The sequence below is a fragment of the Salmo salar genome, chromosome ssa05, assembly GCF_905237065.1.
Source record: "Salmo salar chromosome ssa05, Ssal_v3.1, whole genome shotgun sequence".
In the NCBI taxonomy this organism is placed as follows: Eukaryota; Metazoa; Chordata; class Actinopteri; order Salmoniformes; family Salmonidae; genus Salmo; species Salmo salar.
In genome coordinates this window covers 35,650,497-35,671,867 of record NC_059446.1, presented here as the reverse complement: position 1 = coordinate 35,671,867, position 21,371 = coordinate 35,650,497, and the positions used below count along the sequence as shown (strand labels likewise).

The window sequence follows — 21,371 nt, the reverse complement described above, 5'->3', positions numbered from 1 at the left end:
GAAGGTTCCCAACCTAGCATTACGCAATTCCCTTATTTGCCAGCTGCTTTCACAAGGCTCACAAATTATGCTTTGTGTGGATTATTCATCACTTACCGATTGAATGTAATTCAGACAACACGCTGATTTGGACACAATGTAGCTTTGAGAGGTTGGGTCAGATAGTGTCACAAGGAGATAGACTCACGCCAGAGGTCTTGTACTTCTGCCACAGGTAACTGTCCCTGGACCCCCTCTCGTACCGATAGGTGGGTGGAAACGCAATCTTCTCTTCCTCTTAACCAGGACAACGTGAGAGAAAGGGAGAGAGAAGGGGTAGATTCAGAGACAAAAGCAACGAAGAGAAATTATTGACAAGAATAAATAACACAGGTATTTTCACCCGCACAGGAACACACAGTTTGACATGACGTCAGTAGGATGCTACTCACTGAAATTGAGGAAGGCCTTCCTCTTGTGTCGTTCTCGCGTCAGCTGGTCAGCACACATGAGCTCATCAAACTCCCGCTTGGAAACATGTTTCAGAATGTCCTGTAAAGCAATAGCAATTCAGTATGAGAGAATTCAAGGTAGGGTTCTGGGTCTATGAAGATTCTTGTTTTCGGGTTATACAAAATTTGCTGGGGAACAACAAAACAGAGAGGGGAGAGGAGACAGGGTTTGTCTGACCTGTACGTCCAGATCTAGTCTGTAGTTGAGGTCTCCACACCAGAAGAGATGTGTGAAGCGCAGGCTGACGTCAAAGGCACTGAGCTGCCGGTCACCCAGGGACAACAGTCTGAGGATGTCCGCACAGTTCTGGTTCCTCCTGACAGGACCACAAGCACAGGGAGGGACAACATCAACTCACACACATAGACATGCTGCGTACATACATTGGAAACGTATACACTCTACAGCCCTGGAATGTCCTTATATAGAAAGTACACAGTGTACATCAATCTGATGATAGTTGTGTTGAACGTTTCCCTAATGTTTTATCCGTCAGCTAACACCCAAATGATATACCAAACAGCTGAACATTGGAAATAGGTGTGTATACAGTTGTGTATACCACAGGAGGTTGGTGGCACCATAATTGGGGAGGACGGACTCGTGGTAATGGCTGGAGCGGAATTAGCGGAACGGTATCAAATGCATCAAACACATAGTTTGATGCCATTCACTCTGTTCCGGCCATTATTATGAGCCGTCCTCCCCTCAGTAGCCTCCACTGGTGAATACAATATGTACATACCTGAGTACTTTCTCACTGCCAGAGGTCAGGTGGCAGTTAACAAATCCAAAAGAAGTACTGTTGAAGTGTAAGGAAACCCCAACAGCACCTTTATTTCCTGGAAACAAACAGATTTGACATTTTAAAGGTTTACCTCAGTTAGTTAATAAAACACAACATCTCATTCCTGTTGATCATGCTCGGATTTCATGCTCGGAAACTCATTCTACGGAGGGCCGAGTGTCTGCAGGTTTTTGTTTTGTTCCTTCCAATTAAGACCTAGACAACCATGTGAGGGGAGTTCTTTACTAATTAGTGACTTTAATTCATCAGTCAAGTACAAGGGAGGAGCAAAAACCCGTAGGCCCTCCGTGGAATGAGTTTGACACGTGTCTTCGGCTGTAGGCTACGCCAAAGATACACTATGTGTCAGTGGAGGCTGCTGACGGGAGGACAGCTCATAATAATGCCTGGAATAGAGTCAATGGAATGGTATCAAACATGTAGTTTCCTTGACATTCCATTGACTCCATTCCATCCATGACTATGAGCCGTCCTTCCCTCAGCAGTCTCCACTGGTATTTGGATGTGTATACTACACATTGTTTTCTGAGACGAGGAGGAGGGTATGGTGTTATGGGTAGACGACCCAAGTAGGGGCCTGGCATTATACCCAGTGTGTTCCCCAGGCCAGTCTTCACACTGGCTGTGTTTACATGGCTGATGCGACTCTCGTGCTCCGGCTTCACAAACACTGCCAGCCTCATGTTCCACAGGGACTGTACTGCCACCTGCAGGACACATAACCACAGCACACTATAACGGAGCAATTAAGACATCGGCCTACAATGCTGCTGTTTGAAAAAAGCTAAAGTAATGTTAACATATATGTCTTGATTTTTCATGGAAGTATCATAATCATAGACATGAGCAATGGTTTTTAGACATTTTATTGCTAGGCTAACTCCAGTAAGTATCTGGTAAATGAATGAGCAATAAACCTTAAGATGCTCTTACGGGGGACCAGTACGAAAAAATGTATGAAATGTATGCATTCACTACTGTAAGTCGCTCTGGATAAGAGCGTCTGCTAAATGACTAAAATGTAAATGTAAATGTCTCTAGACTTCCAGTTTATACCAACGATTTATATTTACACTAGATGACTATCATGTGAAGCTGTTTTGAAGCTACCACGCCCCCATCTTGGCACTCCACCACTGTTGTAAAAAAAAATATTTTGGAAGCTATAGAAATGCATTGTTTTGCCACGTTTATTCCATTACAGACACATTAATGCATACTTTTTCATTATATTATGTGAGCTAAACATACAAATATATATTTTTAAATATATACAATTATTTTCCTTAAAGCATACTTTTTGAAAGTTCGAATTTTACTGTCCCCACTGCAACAACAAAATACTGAAATCCATGTAATTTTGTCCTTAAAACAGTTAATTGAAATACTGTAGAATTCCATTCATTCCTATGGAGAACCCTCTCTCCTAGGGAGTGCCAATAATGCCCACTGATGGTTTCAAACCCTCTCATTGGCCAATACATAGCATCCGCAATCCAGGGTTTATATACGTAATTGAGCATGTAAAGTAACTGTCACAGAGAGATAAACACCTATCATTGCTTCAGGATGAATGGGTAAAAGAAAAAGTACATCAAACAGATATCCTATAAGGTGAGCAAGGGCATAATGACATAATGCAAACACATGACAATCAGAGAAACTGAAATCTGGGAGAAAGGGCCAATAAGGTATAGGGACAGAAAGAAAGAAAGAGACAGAGATAGAAAGATGGCGAAAGAGCGACACATACAGTAGAGATGGAGGAAAAGAGGGACATGGAGATGGAGAAAAAGAAACAGAGAGAGATGGAGAAAGAGGACTGGGGACAACAGATGGAAATGAGCTGTTTGCTAAATCTGGTGCAACATTTCCTTTCTCCGTATTCTAAAACGTATGATTTTGTTGTACATTGTCTGTGTCCCAATTTTTGGGGGGAGTTAAATGGAGAACAATAGAGGAAAAACTGATGCTCACCTGTTTGTACTCTATATGAGTGTAGCTGTGTAGGGTAGCCTTGACGTGCTCGGTCCACTCCTTCTCCCCCTGAGAGTTCTCCTGGGTACCCAGGGCGTAGATGTCATGAGGCAGCAGAGCCGTGGACTCATCTGGGGTTCGCCCCAGACCACAGCACGTCACCCAGGACTGCAGACTGCGAGGGGGAGGGGAGCCACCTGGACACCCAGCCATTAAGATCATAAGTAAGGGTCCAACTCAGTATAGACCATCTAGTGCTTCAAATAAAAAAAAGGGTGTTTCTAATAAGAAAATTGTGGCTTTCTAGTGTAATAACCCTGTAATAACTCTGTAATAACCGTAGCCAAAACAGTAAAAGTTCTGATGTCAGACAGTAATAGTGGAAGACATATTACTCTATGACAGTGAGGTTCTATTGATGCCGTAGTTACCCATATTCCAGCTGCCCACAAACACAGAGATGACGTCAGGTTCACTCAGATGGGAGTGTCTGGTCTTCATCAGCTGTAGCAGCTGGCAGAATGCCTCCCGTTTCTGGAGGGAAGAGTGTTCTCAGTCAATATAAAAACTACAATGGAATCCAATGGGTGGCAACACACACAGATGAATGTAGACCTGTATGTACCCTTGCACTCTCAAACATGAGCTCTCGTGGGGTGTTGTGATGACTGTCCACTACCATGCGCAGCTTGGCTGGACTGCTCTGGAACTTGACTAGCTGCAGAACTGACACGTGCGCCAGCAAGGAAAAAGAGGGGAATCGTTAGGTTCACTGAAAGCTTCTTCATCGAACTGGGTCAAGTAATGTCAGGTGTTGATGTTATTCTCTTACTCCGGTCGTGTGAGACTGTCTCCGCTCCGAATGACCCGGCCTTCTTGTCAAACAGCAGCACTCCTGTGTCCAAGTCCACTGACACGGTCTGTCTGCCGTAACGCACCATCTTAATCTACACACACACACACACACACACAGACACACACACACACACACACACACACAAAGATGATGCAACATATACTATACTGTACCAAAAAAATGATCAAAATATGATTAAACAGCTGGTATGCCCCCCTAAAAGTATGAAGTGCCATTTGTCTCTCTCTGTCACCTGAAAAGAGTGGACAGGTATGGGCCTGGCATTGTTCTTGGCTAGAGGGACTAGTGCTGGAGCATGGACTGGGGCTGGAGAAGGGGCTGGAGCTGGAGCAGGGGATGGAGCAGGGGCTGGAGCAGGGACTGGGGCCGGAGCTGGGGCAGGAGCAGGGACTGGGGCCGGAGGTGGGGTGGGATCACGGGGAGGGGCAGGCTGCACAGCCAGGTTGTGATTGGTCACAGCATCTTGAAGAGCTTTCAGCACCTGCACAGTAAGAGCACAGAGAGCTTTAGACTGTATAGTAAATGAATATCAGACTGGTTTGCATTGGGGGATAGTGTGTGTATGGGGGAACATACCCTCTTCTCCAGGGAGGACAGCAGGCTGACCAGGGCAGAGATCTTACACAGCAGGCTGTCCAACTCCATGTCTGGACCTCTGCCCATATTCTAAAAGGAGGAACAGTAATATACTGTATTAAGTAGCTGTGTGCTATGTGCAATACAGATATAAATATATAATTGTACCCCATGAATGGAACATATTTAGAGGTGTTTTATTTTCAACTTTCTTAACAGTGATGCGCTGTGAAAGTTATTTTTCTCAATTGGTACACTAGAGGGCGTAGCAGATCAGATTTCCATTTATTTTATGTCTTCTTAGTTTGTGGGTCCGTTGTGGACCATAGTCGAGTAGACAGGATAGGACAGACAGGGTAGGACAGACCGCGTAGGGGCCATCCGAGTGGCGCAGTGGTCTCAGGCACTGCATCGCAGTGCTAGTTGTGCCACCAGAGATTCTGGGTTCGAGTCCATGCTCTGTCTTAGCAGGCCGCGACCTGGAGACCCATGGGGCGGTGCACAATTGGCCCAGTGTCATCCGGGTTGGGGGGGGGGGGTTTGGCGGGCAGGGATGTCCTTGTCCCATCACGCACTAGCGACTCCTGTGGCGGGCCGGGCGCAGTGCACGCTGACACGGTCGCCAGGTGTACGGTGTTTCCTCCGACGCATTGGTTAAGTGGGAATTGTGTCAAGAAGCAGTGCGGTTTGGCTGGATTGGGTTGTGTTTCGGAGGACGCACGGCTCTCGACCTTCGCCACTCCCGAGTCCGTACGGGAGTTGCAGCGACGAGACAAGACTGTAACTACCAATTGGATGCCACGAAATTGGGGAGAAAACGGGGTAAAAAAAGGACAGAACGGGTAGGACAGACAGGGTATATCACAGATGGGATGTACCTGTGACTTGGTGGAGGTGAAAGGGTAGGTGGGATGGTCAAACACTTTGGCCAGCGTCTCCAAACCAGACATGGTCAGATCAATCTCACTGTGGATCAGACAATCAGTTTCATTTTCTCCCTGTGATAACCAACAAATCCATCACATCACAAACACAAAATTACATACAACACTTTAACTGTAATAGCAGTAGCAAAATGCTGAAACCCACCTGTTAAGTCCCTGGCATGCGGTGCCCAGGGTGTGGTGTAGATGGAGTAGGCCTTTTGCTCCTCTACGCAGACCCTCCACATCCAGAGGCAGCTCACTGCACAGATACTCACTGAGCAGCCCAACCACCTCACCTGCCATGCTGTGAAACCACAGTAAAAAAAAATCTACATTTTATGTGGGTTATCCATCATTTTACCAGAAAGAGTAGATTAAACGAACGGAATGGAATGTTTGTGTAAAAAAAAAACAACATTCAACACACTCTGTTGAAAAGAAACAACGTTTATTGTGAGTGTTCGCAAATGTAAGCCTGAAATCAGCACTCAGGCAAGCTGAAAAGGAAGGGAAAGGGGATTCCTAGATGCCACAGGAAAGTCCTACAGTGCTAAAGTACCCTAAATAGCCCCAGACCAATATTGAACATTTTTTCTATGTATGTGTGGAACTGGAACTATATCTGTGTTCTCCTGATGTGTGATTGGTGTTAGGGAGTGTGTACCTGGGTGTGTTCAGCTCCTGCAGCCTGTGGAGGAAGAGGAGGTGGGGAGATGGGGTGACTGGGGGTCCTGCTGGGGGAGCTGTACTGACCGAGACTGGGGCTGGGCTGGGATTCCACACCAGCCCTGGCTTCTCATCATCACCTGAGCTCTCCTCACCAGGCTCTGTGTCCCTCCCCACAGGGTACAGCAGGGGGGTGACCAGACCCTTATGAGGGTGCTGGTACCCCAACACCAGGTCCCCCAGCGTACGGAAACAGTTCACCTGCACCCCTTGAGATGTCTGTGGGGAAACACACATACGGCATAGACATAATTATAATATAAATAGACATTCACAGACATAGCAATTTGCTTAAACATATAAGAATGAACATACATGGGCTGTGGTTATACATACATGGGCTGTGGTTACCCAGAAAGGTCAAAAATACCATAAACACATGATACAGAACCTACATGTCACGTCCTGACCAGCAGAGGGAGCAATTGTATTAGTTTTGGTCAGGACGTGGCAGGTTTTTGTGTGTTAAGTGTTGTGTTGGTGATTGGACTCCCAATTGAAGGCAGGTGTGTTGAGTTGCCTTTGATTGGGAGTCCTATATAGTAGTGTGTGTTTTTCTTTGGGGTTGTGGGTAGTTGTTCTTGCATTGCGTTTTGTGTGCCTGCAAGACTGTTCCTGTCGTGTGTATTGTTTTTTGTCCGGTGGATGCTTTACTATTTTTTTAAATTAAAATATGAGTATCCACATTCCCGCTACGCCTTGGTCTTCTCTCCATGACGACAATTGTGACACTACACAACACATGTGATCTTCATGAGAGTTTCCTTTATTTACAGGATAGATGAACAAATTCCCTGAACTGGTGCCAGAATAAGCTGCAAACCGTCCATCAAGATAATGTTTATAAACTGTTTCTCTAAAGTTCCTAAAGCTTGGAAGACCGTACAAATGGCTCAAATCCATAAGAACCTGTTCAGGATACGCATGTGTTGTTCGAACAGTGTCCACCAAAACAAAATGGACCTGGATATGCTCAGGAGGGTCCCTTGGAGTAGAGGTGCGGTCTCTTAGGCCCTGGAGGTGCCAAACAGAAGCCACAACCACTCACCTCTGTTTGCATAGCCAGAACAAGAACCACATCAAACACTCACTGCCAAGCAGGCTGCAGAAACCACTACTAATCAGCCACAGGACAGGAGATGATGTCACAAACAACCCCCCAGCTTCTGGTCACTGGCAAGGTTGGCTGCCATGAGTCACAGTGTTCCAGCAGATTACTAGCTGACCTCTGTGTTCTGAGCCAGTCTACCGTACACACGCACAAACGCTGCCCGCTATAAACAACACTCCAACAGCCAGCTGTCTCAGATACGTACAGTAAACATGGAGGGGGAAACACACATTCAACAGTCATAGACAAACACATTACGTGCCAGTCACACACACACACACACACACACACACACACATATTAGATGTCACAGACACACTCTCAGACACACACACACACACACACACACACACACACACACACACACACACACACACACACACACACACACACACACACACACACACACACACACACACACACACACACACACACACACACACATTAGATGCCACGGACACACTCTCAGACACAGGACCCAAAGGGCACACACAGCAACACTGCAAACTAAAAGCCCCTTTCCTGTACGTCTTATTTTAGAAACGTTTGTTTTCATTATGTGGTTTGAAAAACCATTTTTGGCAGACATTACCTGCTCCAGTTGCCAGGGACTCTTCTAATGGTTGATGCATTTTTTCGAGGAACTCTTGAAAAGTGATTACAAAGAAAATACAGACTAAACGACTCAGGGAGACAAAAACAGCCTGTCTTTTAGCTCAAAATATCCCTTCTATAAAATAGCCCCCACAGAAAGACAAGAAAGCAACCACGCAATCCCTATGTGGTAATGTTTTTATAGCAAAGCCAGTGAGACAATCTGCTTATTGGGGACTTTACTGACTTCAGTGGAAAACAAGCGAAGCAGCGCTACAGTAAATGTAGCACAGCCCTCATCTGAAAATAACGTTTACATGGTGTTTTCAAATCAAAGACTCATTACATGACTGTCTCTATGAGACAATTGTTATTGAGCTGTTGTTTTTTCACCAGATATGGTAAAGGAATGCACAGGCTGGTTTGCGGGCTGCCTCAAATGTTTTTCGTTGCTGTGTTTTTTTTCTTTCTTCTCATTCCTGATAATTAGGACCAGGAGCTGCGGCTCTTGAAAGGAGTCGTCCCCTATAGTCACTATCTAAAACACACCCATACAACCGCCACACACACACTAATCCGAACCATCCCTATCCCCCGCCCAACTAACCCTCAACACACACATCCTTGTCCACGACACACACACACACACACATACACAAAGTACAAACAGACCCATCCTCCTTAGAGCACTGGTCAACGAGTGGGTAGGTCAGGAATCTGTGAGACACACACAGACACACAATTTCTCCTCTGTGCAGCTGTCATTCTCCAAGCATGCAGCCGCATGGCAGAGATGCCATTCAAACAAAAAGGCCTAAGGCCGAATGAGCCTAGTAACAAGACACTTCCTGTTTCCCTTACAACAGAAAATAACACAACTCTTTTGTAAGGATAACAACTACAGTATTGTACTGTCCATTCTTTCTCAAAAGTGGATGCTACAAGAGGATAATATCATGCTTGCACATGTAGGATATGCTACAGTATTAGCCTGGTTACTGTCAGGATTAGGTCATGTGTGTATGTGAGGGGGTTTGGAAAGTTACACTGATGATGGTTACTCACCTGTACAGCCAACAGGCCGTCTGCATCAGGAAGAATACGATAAGTGTGAACGTGCCGTTGGAACCTGAAAAGGGGAAAATAACATTTACAAATGTACTATATACCCCAACACAGCATCACACGTAACTATACCACTGTCTTGGGCCAGAAATACACATTCAAAGGCAAAACATGCTTTAAAGTAGCAATGAAATAAGGATGAGCAGATGTGCTGCCCTTGTTAAAGATAAACAAGACGCTAATTTGTTGATAGTGTGACTCAGTTAGATGGTTATTTTAGCAACTTCATGGTCCACTGCATAGCGTGGGACTACATGACTACTACTGGGCAATTCCATGGAAAGGGAACTGCGCTGAGACTCAGATTTTTCACTTAAAATGTATTCCAAACAAAAACCTTTGATTTAAAAATTTAACAAACCATACCACTCTATGCACAATGACTACTTTTAACAATTTACACAGAACATTTTACAGAAACACATTTACTGGAAGAACTGTGCATATGCACATTTTAGTAAAATAATTTCGGTAAAATCTCCCTCCGTTTTTCATGTGACCATGTTTTTCAAAAGATCTGTTAAATATCTCCTCAAGACTAAGATTAAAAGATGTCTACCGAAAGAATGGGAAGTTAGCTATGACATGACACCTTGACTCTGAAAAAAAAGATATTTTGATTATTGAGCCACAGTAAGTGGATTTACACCCGGTAACGGAATTGCGGTAACAGACATTTTTCATGGGTCCCCGATCTGTATTACACAGAAATGCATAATTATAGATATAAATGTCATTCTCTCCATGGCGATGTATCCTAAATAGGTACACAAAAGGTATTAATATGCAAAATCCTCCTTTGCATATTTGGTTATTATTCTACACACTGGCTATTTTAATGAGCTCCTCCACTAAGCAAGACCAAATTTGGTTGGTCCGGACAGGACCAAATCTGAACCAATCACAGACATCTATGTTTCACAAGTTTGACATCAAAGTACAGCACAGTAGAGCTCAGTAGAGTACAGTATAGTACAGTATAGTGTACTCAACTCATGTGCTCTACTGTACTGAACTCTACTCTATACTACTCTACTGTACTGCACTGTACTGAGCTATATTCTACTCAACTTTTTAAAAACTTTACCGTACTGTACTGTGCTCTCCAAACTTGTGAAAAATAGATGTCTATGATTGGTTCATTTGTCTGGTCTGGACCAATCTGAACCAATCATAGACGTTTGTTTCGGTCAAATCATGGCCGGTCCGGACCAGACCAAAAATCAACATCTGTGGACATACCAAAAAATAGCATATGTGGACATTGAAATGAAGGCCAGGGTGGACTGACCGTCCATGAACATTCGGTGTTGGTCGTGTCAGTGGGTAAGGATGCTGGTTACAGTAAATGGAAAGAGAGGGGGCTCATGGGTAGGTGTTGGCAGGCAGGTGCACAGATAGGAGTCAACCTGTGCCTAGTACATGCCCCTTTGCACTTCTACTCGCCAAGTGCCGTTTTGGGTGGTGGTATAGATATTTTTTGTATTAAGTTTTGTTGTTGTTGTTCTGAACCCATTGCCCGCAAGTTCGTCACGACGTCTTCAAGTTTGCTACCTAAGGGACAGATCGAAATTTACTGTATAACAATAATTGTAGCGGCCCTGTGTTTATAAACATGTATATCTACTTGGCTTTTGTGGCACAAAAATAAACTCAGCAAAAAAAGAAACGTCCTCTCACTGTCAATTGTGTTTATTTTCAGCAAACTTAACATGTATAAATATTTGTATGAATATAACAAGATTCAACAACTGAGACATAAACTGAACAAGTTCCACAGACATGTGACTAACAGAAATTGAATAATGTGTTCCTGAACAAAGGGGGGGTCAAAATTAAAAGTAAGTCAGAATCTATTGTGGCCACCAGCTGCATTAAGTACTGCAGTGCATCTCCTCCTTATGGACTGCACCAGATTTGCCAGTTCTTGCTGTGAGATGTTACCCCACACTTCCACCAAGGCACCTGCAAGATCCCGGACATTTCTAGGGGGAATGGCCCTAGCCCTCACCCTCCGATCCAACAGGTCCCAGACGTGCTCAATGGGATTGAGATCCGGGCTCTTCGCTGGTCATGGCAGAACACTGACATTCCTGTCTTGCAGGAAATCACGCACAGAACGAGCAGTATGGCTGGTGGCATTGTCATGCTGGAGGGTCATGTCAGGATGAGCCTGCAAGAAGGGTACCACATGAGGGAGGAGGATGTCTTCCCTGTAACGCACAGCATTGAAATTGCCTGTAATGACAACAAGCTCAGTCCGATGATGCTGTGACACACCGCCCCAGACCATGATGGACCCTCCACCTCCAAATTGATCCCGCTCCAGAGTACAGGCCTCGGTGTAACGCTCATTCCTTCAGCGATAAACGCAAATCCAACCATCACCCCTTGTGAGCCAAAACCGCGACTCGTCAGTGAAGAGCACTTCTTTCCAGTCCTGTCTGGTCCAGCGACGGTGGGTTTGTGCCCATAGGCGACGTTGTTGCTGGTGATATCTGGTGAGGACCTGCCTTTCAACAGGTCTACAAGCCCTCAGTCCAGCCTCTCTCAGCCTATTACGGACAGTCTGATCACTGATGGAGGGATTGTGTGTTCCTGGTGTAACTCGGGCAGTTGTTGTTGCCATCCTGTACCTGTCCCGCAGGTGTGATGTTCGGATGTACCGATCCTGTGCAGGTGTTGTTACACGTGGTCTGCCACTGCGAGGACGATCAGCTGTCCGTCCTGTCTCCCTGTAGCGCTGTCTTATGCGTCAGTAATATAAGGACAGAATGCACTTCTAATTTACACATCTCCATCTGGCTTTGGGTGGTCATCTTATTTTTTTAACATAGCTACATCTGCGGGCTTTCATGTTTTTCTGTCGTGCGTAATGTGTAGTAGCCTATGTCATAGCCTATGTATTGGATAACGGTACAATCATTTGGCCTTTTTTGGGCTTGGGCTCATAAAATATCTTTAATGTAGGTCTCACAAAATATCTTTAATGTAGGGCTCACAAAATATCTTTAATGTAGGACTTCATATATGGCTCATCAGGCTCAGGTAGCATCAGACTTGAATTTTCATGCCGATCAAAGCTCTAATCAAATCCAGACATCAATATGCTCTATGTACTTGAGAATGACACTTCCGGTTTGGGTGGGAAATATCGTGTTACCCGGGAAAAAAGTGATTATTCTCAGGATGGAACATTTATAAAATACCGGGAAAATATTCTTTGTATGTTTGGGGTTGCTGGTGAACCATGATGTGCAGGCATGATCAAAGTGACATTGGACTAGCACACTTTAGTCTTTCGGGTGTCTATAGGTTTCCATCCAATTGGCAACAGATTGTCATGGAAATATTCTCAAATCTGCATAAAAACAATATATACATTTCAGGGTTTCCTTTAGGAAAATTTGGCAGACAACATGACCGGGAAGATTTTAATTTACCAGACATTTGAGAAATTTACCGGACATCCATTTGCATTCAGATCCAACCTGGCGCAGCCAGCGCCATCAATACATGAGGGATATTGACCAAATGAGCAGTGGTGTAAAGTACTGAAGTAAAATTACTTAAGTCGTTTTTGGGGGGTATCAGTACTTTACTGTTTATATTTTTGACTACTTTTACTTTTACTCCACTACATTCCTAAATAAAATAATGTACTTTTTACTCCATACATTTTCCGTGACACCCAAAAGTACTCGTTACATTATGAATGCTTAACAGGACAGGAAAATGGTCCAATTCACACAATTCATCAAGAGAACATCCCTGATCATCCCTACTGCCTCCGATCTGGCAGATTCACTTAACACACATGCCTCGTTTGTAAATTATGTCTGAGTGTTGGAGTGTTCACTTGACTATCCATAAATAAATGTAAAAAATAAAATTGCGCCATTTGTATTGCCTAATAGAAGTAATTTGAAATGATTTATACTTTTACTTTTGATACTTAAGTATATTTTTGCAATTACATCTACTTTTGACACTTAAGTATATTTAAAACAGAATACTTTTAGACTTTTACTCAAGTAGTATTTGACTGGGTGACTTTCACTTTTACTTGAGTCATTTTCTATTAATGTATCTTTACTTTTACTCAAGTATGACGATTGGGTACTTTTTCCACCACTGCAAATGAGCGACATTTACATGTCCTTAAAAACAGCCTATAACAAATTCCCAAAACACTATTCCTTGGTTTCGATGTGTAGCGTATGCAAAACTTTAAAGCAAATTTCTTTTATTGTTTTTTAGGCTACTTTCATAAAACAATAATGGTCCACCTCACGGTTCAGCTGTCGGCGATTTGAGTCCTAAATGCATCAGGGCATTGCATGCATAGGCCTACAGGCTAACGTGTCCACTGTATGATTTGTATTTATCATGGATCCCCAAGACAGCAGCTACTCTTCCTGGGGTCCAGCAAAATTAAGTCAGTAATACAATTTTTAAAACATTACAATACATTCACAACAGATTTCACAACACATGAAGTGTATGCCCTCAGACCCCTACACTACCACCACCTATCTACAACATAAAATCCATGTGTACGTGTGTATAGTGTGTATGTTATCGTGTGTGTAGGCATGTGTCTGTGCCTATGTTTGTGTTGCTTCACTGTCCCTGCTTTTCCATAAGGTGTTTTTTAAAACGTTTTTGAAATCTTATTTTACTGCTTGCATGTAGTCATGGCTCTATGTAGTACTGTGTGCCTCCCATAGTCTGTTCTGGACTTGGGGACTGTGAAGAGACCTCTGGTGGCATGTCTTGTGGGGTATGCATGAGGGTCCGAGCTGTGTGCCAGTAGTTCAAACAGACAGCTTGGGCATTCAATATATCAATACTTCTCACAATTACACTTTGAGCCAGGAGAGATTGACATGCATATTATTAATATCAGCTCTCTGTGTACATCCAAGGGCCAGCCGTGCTGCCCTGTTCTGAGCCAATTGCAATTTTCCAAAGTCCCTCTTTGTGGCACCTGCCCACACGACTGAACAGTAGTCCAGGTGCGACAAAACTAGGGCCTGGAGGACCTGCCATGTTGATAGTGCTGTTAAGAAGACAGAGCAGCGCTTTATTATGGACAGACTTCTCCCCATCTTAGCTACTGTTGTATCAATATGTTTTGACCATAACAGTTTACAATCCAGGGTTACTCCAAGCAGTTTAGTCACCTCAACTTGCTCAATTTATTCAAGATTTAGTTGAGGTTTAGGGTTTAGTGAATGATTTGTCCCTTATACAATGCTTTTAGTTTTTTTTAAATATTTAGATCTAACTTATTCCTTGCCACCCATTCTGAAAGTAACTGTATCTCTTTCTTAAAAGTTGCAGTCATTTCAGTCACTGTAGTAGCTGAAGTGTATAGTGTTGAGTCATCCGCATACATAGACACTCTGGCTTTACTCAAAGCCAGTGGCATGTCGTTAGTAAAAAGTAAGGGGCGACAGCTGCCTTGGGGTGTTCCTGATTCTACCTGGATTATTTTGGAGAGGCTTCCATTAAAGAACACCCTCTGTGTTCTGTTAGACAGGTAACTCTTTATCCACAATAAAGCAGGGGGTGTAAAGCCATAACACTTACGTTTTTTTCCAACAGCAGACTATGATCAATAATGTCAAAATCCGCATTGAAGTCTAACAAAACAGCTCCCACAATCTTTTTATCATCAATTTCTCTCAGCCAATCATCAGTCATGTTTGTAAGTGCTGTGTTTGTTGAATGTCCTTCCCTATAAGTGTGCTGAACGTCTGTTGTCAATTTGTTTATTGTAAAATAGCATTGTATCTGGTCAAACACAATTTTTCCAGAAGTTTACTAAGCCAGTAAAGGGTGCTTTCTATTCTTAGGTAGCGGAATGACGTTAGCTTCCCTCCAGGCCTGAGGGCACATACTTTCTAGTAGGCTTAAATTGAGGATATGGCAAATAGGAGTGGCAATATCGTCCGCTATTATCCTCAGTAATTTTCCCTCCAAGTTGTCAGACCCCAGTGGCTTGTCATTGTTGATAGACAGCAATCATTTTTTCACCTCTTTCACACTTACGTTACGGAAATTCAAAATTACAATGCTTGTCTTTCATAATTTGGTCAGATATACTTGGATGTGTTTATTGCTGGCATGTCATGCCTAAGCTTGCTAATCTTGCCAATGACAAAGTGATTAAAGTAGTTGGCAATGTCAGTGGGTTTTGTCAATGAATGATGGAGCTGAGTTTGCCTTCTTGCCCCAATTTTATTTTAAGGTACTCCAAAGCTTTTACCTCTCATTCATCTTTGTTTCATAGAGTAGTTTCTTCTTTTTATTCAGTTTAGTCACATGATTTCTCAATTTTCAGTTCGCTTGCCAATCGGTTGCGCAGTCAGACTTATTTACCATTCCTTTTGCCTCATCCCTCTCAACCATACCATTTTTCAATTCCTCATCAATCCATGGGGATGTAACAGTCCTTATAGTAATTTTCTTAATGGCTGCATGCTTATTAGTAACTGGGAAAAGCAATTTCATAAACGTGCAGTGTCTGGTTGCTCTTCATTACACACCACGCACCAACAAATATTCTTTACATCAACACATAGGAATCACTACACAATGTTTTGTATGACATCTTATACACTATATTAGGCCCAGCCTTTGGAACTTCGGTTTTCCTAGATATGGCTACTATATTGTGATCACCACATTCAATGGATTTGGATACTGCTTTAAAGCAAATGACTGCAGCATTAGTAAAGATGTGATCACTACATGTTGATGATTTAATTCCTGTGCTGTTTGTAACTACCCTGGTAGGTTGACTGATAACCTGAACCAGTTTGCTGATACTAGTCACAATTTTAAGTTCTCTTGAGTGGGCAGCCTGATATCTGTTGATATCACATACATTATCGAGCATTTCACACGTTAGCCAGATACTGACTGTTAGCACTTGGTGGTCTAACGCAGCTTCCCACCAGAATGGACTTTAGGTGAGGCAGATGAACCTGTAGCCATATTACTTCAACAGTATTTAACATTGTCACGCTGGTATAAATGTTCGGGAGACAGGCGCAGGAATGCGTAATAGTTCAAAAAAATTCTACCCAAATTACAGCGTGCCATGTAAAGGCACGGGGACAAAGACCAAACAAACACGTATACAAAATACAGGGTTTAGTCCCAAACAAAAGAGCGAGGAGTACCTCGAATAAATACACAAGCACACAATGATACCACACTGGACAAGAACCGTAATCATCTGCACAATACGCGCGACACGAAAGCCAAAACAACACAGCACAGGTACTCACACAACCAACGGACATTGTAATAATAATCAACCGAATAATGGTGAACAAAGGGCACACTTATACAATTACTAATCAATGGGAATAGGGACCAGGTGTGCGTAATGACAGTTCCGGAGGGATCCGTGACAAACATGAGATCCTCTCGAAGCCTTACAGAAACGTGTATCTGAATAGAAAACGACCACACCTCCACCTTTGGCATTTTGGTATTTTCTGTAGATCATATAACCATGTATTGCTACCACTGTATCATCAAATGTATTATCTAAGTGAGTTTCAGAGATTGTCAGAATATGAATGTCATCTGTTTCTAGCAAATTATTGATTTCATGAACCTTGTTTCTTAAACTACATATGTTAACGTGGGCTATTTTTTTGCACTTTTCTGGGATGCTTGATTGTTTTTATTGCTTTACTGGGAAGTTTAGATTTTGTGTCACTGGACTACACACAATACCGCATAATGTCAAAGTGGAATTATGTTTTTTGACATTTTTACAAATTAATCAAAAATGAAAAGGTGAAATGTCTTGAGTAAATACGTAAGTATACAACACCTTTGTTATGGCAAGCCTAAACACGTTCTGGAGTAAAAATGTCCTTAACAAGTCACATAATAAGTTGCATGGACTCACTCTGTGTGCAATAATAGTGTTTAAACATGATTTTTTGAATGACTACCTCCTCTCTGCACCCCACATATACAATTATCTGTAAGGTCCCTTAGTTGAGCAGTGAATTTCAAACACAGATTCAACAACGAAGACCAGGGAGGTTTTCCAATGCCTCGCAAAGAAAGGCACCTATTGATCAGCAAGCCCACCCCCTTTTCCGATGTCAATCATGTCTTTAGGAGGCACTGTAACCAGCTTGCTAACAAATTGTGATGAGTTAGTATGTTGTTGCAGAAATAAATAGGCCTAGGGGAGGGCTTGTCCAGACACATTAACTTTGACCATCAGATGACAGAAAATGAAAGAGAATCGTTATCAGCTGAACATGACAGTGGAAGGGAGGAAGAAATTCTGTTGCAGATTTTTCAGAAATTCTGTTGCAGATTTTTCAGAAATTCTGTTGCAGATTTTTCAGAAATTCTGTTGCAGATTTTTCAGAAATTCTGTTGCAGATTTTTCAGAAATTCTGTTGCCAATTCATTAACATAATTTATATTGGTAAAAACTCTATAACTAATTGATATGTCTACCTTTACTGGTTACTTCTGTGAACTTTCATTATTCTCCCTCTTTAAAATATGTTGGTTTTTGGTAACAGAATTTCAAGGCATAAGGCAATGTTTCTTCAACTTACAGAAAGCAGAAAATGTTTTCCTAACCTAAATATAAGTGTTGATATTAGTTGGCAGGGGTTTTTACTTCAGCATTATTGTGTTTAGATGTATTTCTAATAACTTTTAAGACTTATTCTGGTAGATGTTTTCTCAGACTCCTTTCCCATCTGTTTGACAAGAAATTAAAGCCTATGCTTATTCCAAATTCTAAGGATGGAAAATTGTTGTATAATGTATAAATGCCTTAATTAAAAAAATATATAGACTCTTAATTATCTTTCATTTGACACCCATTTTGACATGATTCTATTAACGTCACAGGTTGGTGCACATGGGTCTCTTTACATGGAAATAACCTACCCAGACATCTCACGTTTTTACACACCACTATTTACACAACCTACACAAACTAGCCAGAGGGGTGTGACTCATCTGGACCGCATGTGGGCTTCATGTTCGATAATAATCACTTGGTAGCAAAATCATACCACTAGTCTGTGTCAAGTATCCAATAGATGGCTAACTTTTATCTCTACTTTATCTCTAAACACAGTACAGCAAATGCCTATAACCCCACCTGTTGAAAAGCCACCAGTTGAAAGCCCCCTGCTGAAAGCATGGCCTTGTGATGCCTGGTAGAAAATCACAGGTATCATTTATCTGGAATTAATTCATATTTCCCTGTAATGAAGTTAGAGAATAATGTAAAGAAACAGTAGACCTGTATTTATGTGGAGATTAGATTAGTGTACACTAGGCCTACATACAACATAGAGAGGAGGAATAGGTACAGAGACAGAGGGACAGGAAAAACACAGAATAGAAAACAACAGCAAAAGAGAGGGAAAAGAGAATGAGGAAAGAGAGAATGAGACAGCTAAGAGGGAGATAGAATATGAAACAGCTAAGAGGGAGAGAGAATGAGACAGCTAAGAGGGAGAGAGAGAATGAGACAGCTAAGAGGGAGAGAGAGAATGAGACAGCTAAGAGGGAGAGAGAATGAGACAGCTAAGAGGGAGAGAGAATGAGACAGCTAAGAGGGAGAGAGAATGAGACAGCTAAGAGGGAGAGAGAGAAGGAGACAGCTAAGAGGGAGAGAGAGAAGGAGACAGCTAAGAGGGAGAGAGGGGGGGGTGGGGGCAGCATGAGCAGCAGTGGGACTCAGCTTTCAGGAATGTGTCTGGCTCGGGCCGCTGTGCACAGAGAGCCGTGTGGTCACTGTAGCTCCCGCCCTCTTACAGGGGCCCCAGGGAAGAATGAAGGGAGGGGGGAGGAGAGGAGAGAGGGGGACAGGGAGCCCTAAGCCAGGGTTACAAGGACACTGGCCAGGCTTGGTTGGGCTGTATCGGGACTGGGCAACCTGAGTGTTCAGGAGCTATAGACTTCCAGCAGCCCTGTGAGCCACAGCCTTCTCCGTGCCTGCTGTCCCAGCTCAGAGTGACAATGATAAAGATTACAGAGAGACAGGCTGCTGAATCCATTTACAATGCAGACATTGAGACACTCTATAGCTATTGTGAATGTGAGGTTAGTTCCCTTTCCACTGACTGTGAGCATCACTGAGTTGATATTGACCATACACACTCAGAGATGGAAAGGAATGTTATGTTTGTGTGCGTGTGTGCGTGTGTGTGTGTGTGTGTGTGTGTGTGTGTGTGTGTGTGTGTGTGTGTGTGTGTGTGTGTGTGTGTGTGTGTGTGTGTGTGTGTGTGTGTGTGTGTGGTGGTAGGCTACTCACAGCAGACAGAGGGCGTAGGCTCCATGCACGGACTCACTGTCCCTGACCAGGAAGCTGCCGTCCCTCCCAGCCCGGGCCAGCAAGTCCTCCGCATGCACACGGCTGATGTCACGGTGGTACCACGCCGCCATCGCCATGACAACCAATGCTGTTGTTGTCCACCTGTCAGTTAGTGGAGTGTCTGTCCGTCCAACAGGGTAATCCACAACAAGGTGTACGGTCAGAGATGACACACACACAGTCTGTCTCAGACACCTGTGTCATGACACCACGAGACCCTCCAGCCAGGAGCTCTCGTTGTTCAGTCCTCTTGAGTGTTCACAGCTTCTCCAGCATCCTCGTCCTCATTAGTAAGGTCGACACAGAACAACAACAGCAGTCCTCCTCATTTAAGACAGGCACGCCTTCCAGGGTCCTACTGGGTTACACATCCTGTTGCATTTGAGGATTGTTGTCGTTGTAGAGTCAGAGTCAGTATCCCTCCCACAGATGTCTCTATGTGTCCAGATTCCAGAACTACAGTTGCTGAACTCTGGCCCACCTTGCTGTTAGTTCCCCCACAGAGAACAACTGTCTTAGTGTCTGTGTGCAGGTTGCTGCCAGCCGGATGTTCCTCTCAGGTAGACAGACAGCTGGATGTTTCTCTCAGGCAGACAGACAGCTGGATGTTTCTCTCAGGCAGACAGACAGCTGGATGTTTCTCTCAGGTAGACAGACAGCTGGATGTTCCTCTCAGGTAGACAGACAGCTGGATGTTTCTCTCAGACAGACAGAGATAGAGAGAGAGAGAAAGAAAGAGGGGGGGGAAGCAATGATGCGTATAGCCAACCACCCCTGGGGGCAGTGCCTGCGGCCTCACCCCAAAGACCGGCAATGCTCCTGCCTGCTGTCCCCTCAATAAAAGCCCGGCATGCAAACAACATAGGAAAGAAGAACCAAGAGAAGTCAGTCAGCCATACAAGCAAACCCTGCTGCACAGCCTGCTGTGGTGGATAGATATCAGACAATTCAAATGATTTTCCAGTTGTTTTGCCATACAAGGGAAAGGGCAAATACCCTACAGAAAGTTCAGCTGATGGTTGCAGTTCTCTCCAGATTCCACAGTCTCTCTCTTCCTCTCTGTTGTCAGACGTAGATTACAGAGGGTGGGTCGGGGGTGTTGGTGGGGGGTATCAAGGGTCCCTGGTCGGTCCCGTGCTGAGAGTGTGTTGGGAGCGTCCCGTCCCCCTGGCGTGGTGTGTTCCGTATCTTCCTAGAGTGTCGTCAGAGGAGGAGGTGAAGGGGGGCTAGAGGATGAGAGGACTAGCCCTGTTAAAGCACAACACAACACGGGGCAGCACAGACAGAGGAAGTGACTCCCCACTCCAGATGTGAGTAAGAAGGAAAAGCGAGGGCAGAGAAAAAAACTGACGCAGCAGCAGAAAGAATTCCTGCGAGGGGCTTCACTTCACCACTGGTGTGTGAAACCAACGCTGCCAGCAGACTTCCTTTCTCTGGCCCACCCCATGCTCCATCCTCCTCCCCTCCTTCTCCTCCTCCTTTTCCCTGAAATCCAAAACACAAAACACAGCCGCGCCGTGCACACTCAGGTGGGAGGCTTGGCACAGCCTCTGTCTGTCTCACTCCTGCGTTCTTGTCCTCTTTTCCAGCCTTTTTTCCACTGTGCTGGCTAGCTCATTCCCCTCTCTCTTTCTCCGTTCCCCGCCCTTTTCTTTTGTTACTCTCCCTAACATCCCTTTCTCTCTCTCCTTCCTCTCCTTCCCTTCCTCCTTTCTCTCTCTCCTTTCTCTCTCTCCTTTCTCTCCCTTTTTTCTCCACCTTCCTTTCTCTCC

The 21,371-nt window shown here is 43.9% G+C and overlaps 1 protein-coding gene across 1 annotated transcript in view; it reads right to left on the bottom strand.

The window, feature by feature from the left end:
- LOC106604736 (phosphatidylinositol 3,4,5-trisphosphate 5-phosphatase 2B) overlaps positions 1-21,371 on the bottom strand; it is a 34,267-nt gene extending 12,896 nt beyond the window's left edge. Inside the window, exons 1-16 of the mRNA XM_014199707.2 lie at positions 19,540-21,371; positions 9,153-9,216; positions 6,321-6,601; positions 5,820-5,960; positions 5,609-5,696; positions 4,731-4,820; positions 4,387-4,635; positions 4,110-4,224; positions 3,903-4,003; positions 3,709-3,811; positions 3,278-3,474; positions 1,890-2,007; positions 1,238-1,334; positions 670-808; positions 432-531; positions 188-276 (exon numbers count right to left, since the gene is read on the bottom strand). Of these exons, the coding sequence (XP_014055182.2) occupies positions 188-276; positions 432-531; positions 670-808; positions 1,238-1,334; positions 1,890-2,007; positions 3,278-3,474; positions 3,709-3,811; positions 3,903-4,003; positions 4,110-4,224; positions 4,387-4,635; positions 4,731-4,820; positions 5,609-5,696; positions 5,820-5,960; positions 6,321-6,601; positions 9,153-9,216; positions 19,540-19,676 (2,109 nt within the window). The 5' untranslated portion in view covers positions 19,677-21,371. The remainder of the gene's footprint in view (positions 1-187; positions 277-431; positions 532-669; positions 809-1,237; positions 1,335-1,889; positions 2,008-3,277; positions 3,475-3,708; positions 3,812-3,902; positions 4,004-4,109; positions 4,225-4,386; positions 4,636-4,730; positions 4,821-5,608; positions 5,697-5,819; positions 5,961-6,320; positions 6,602-9,152; positions 9,217-19,539) is intronic.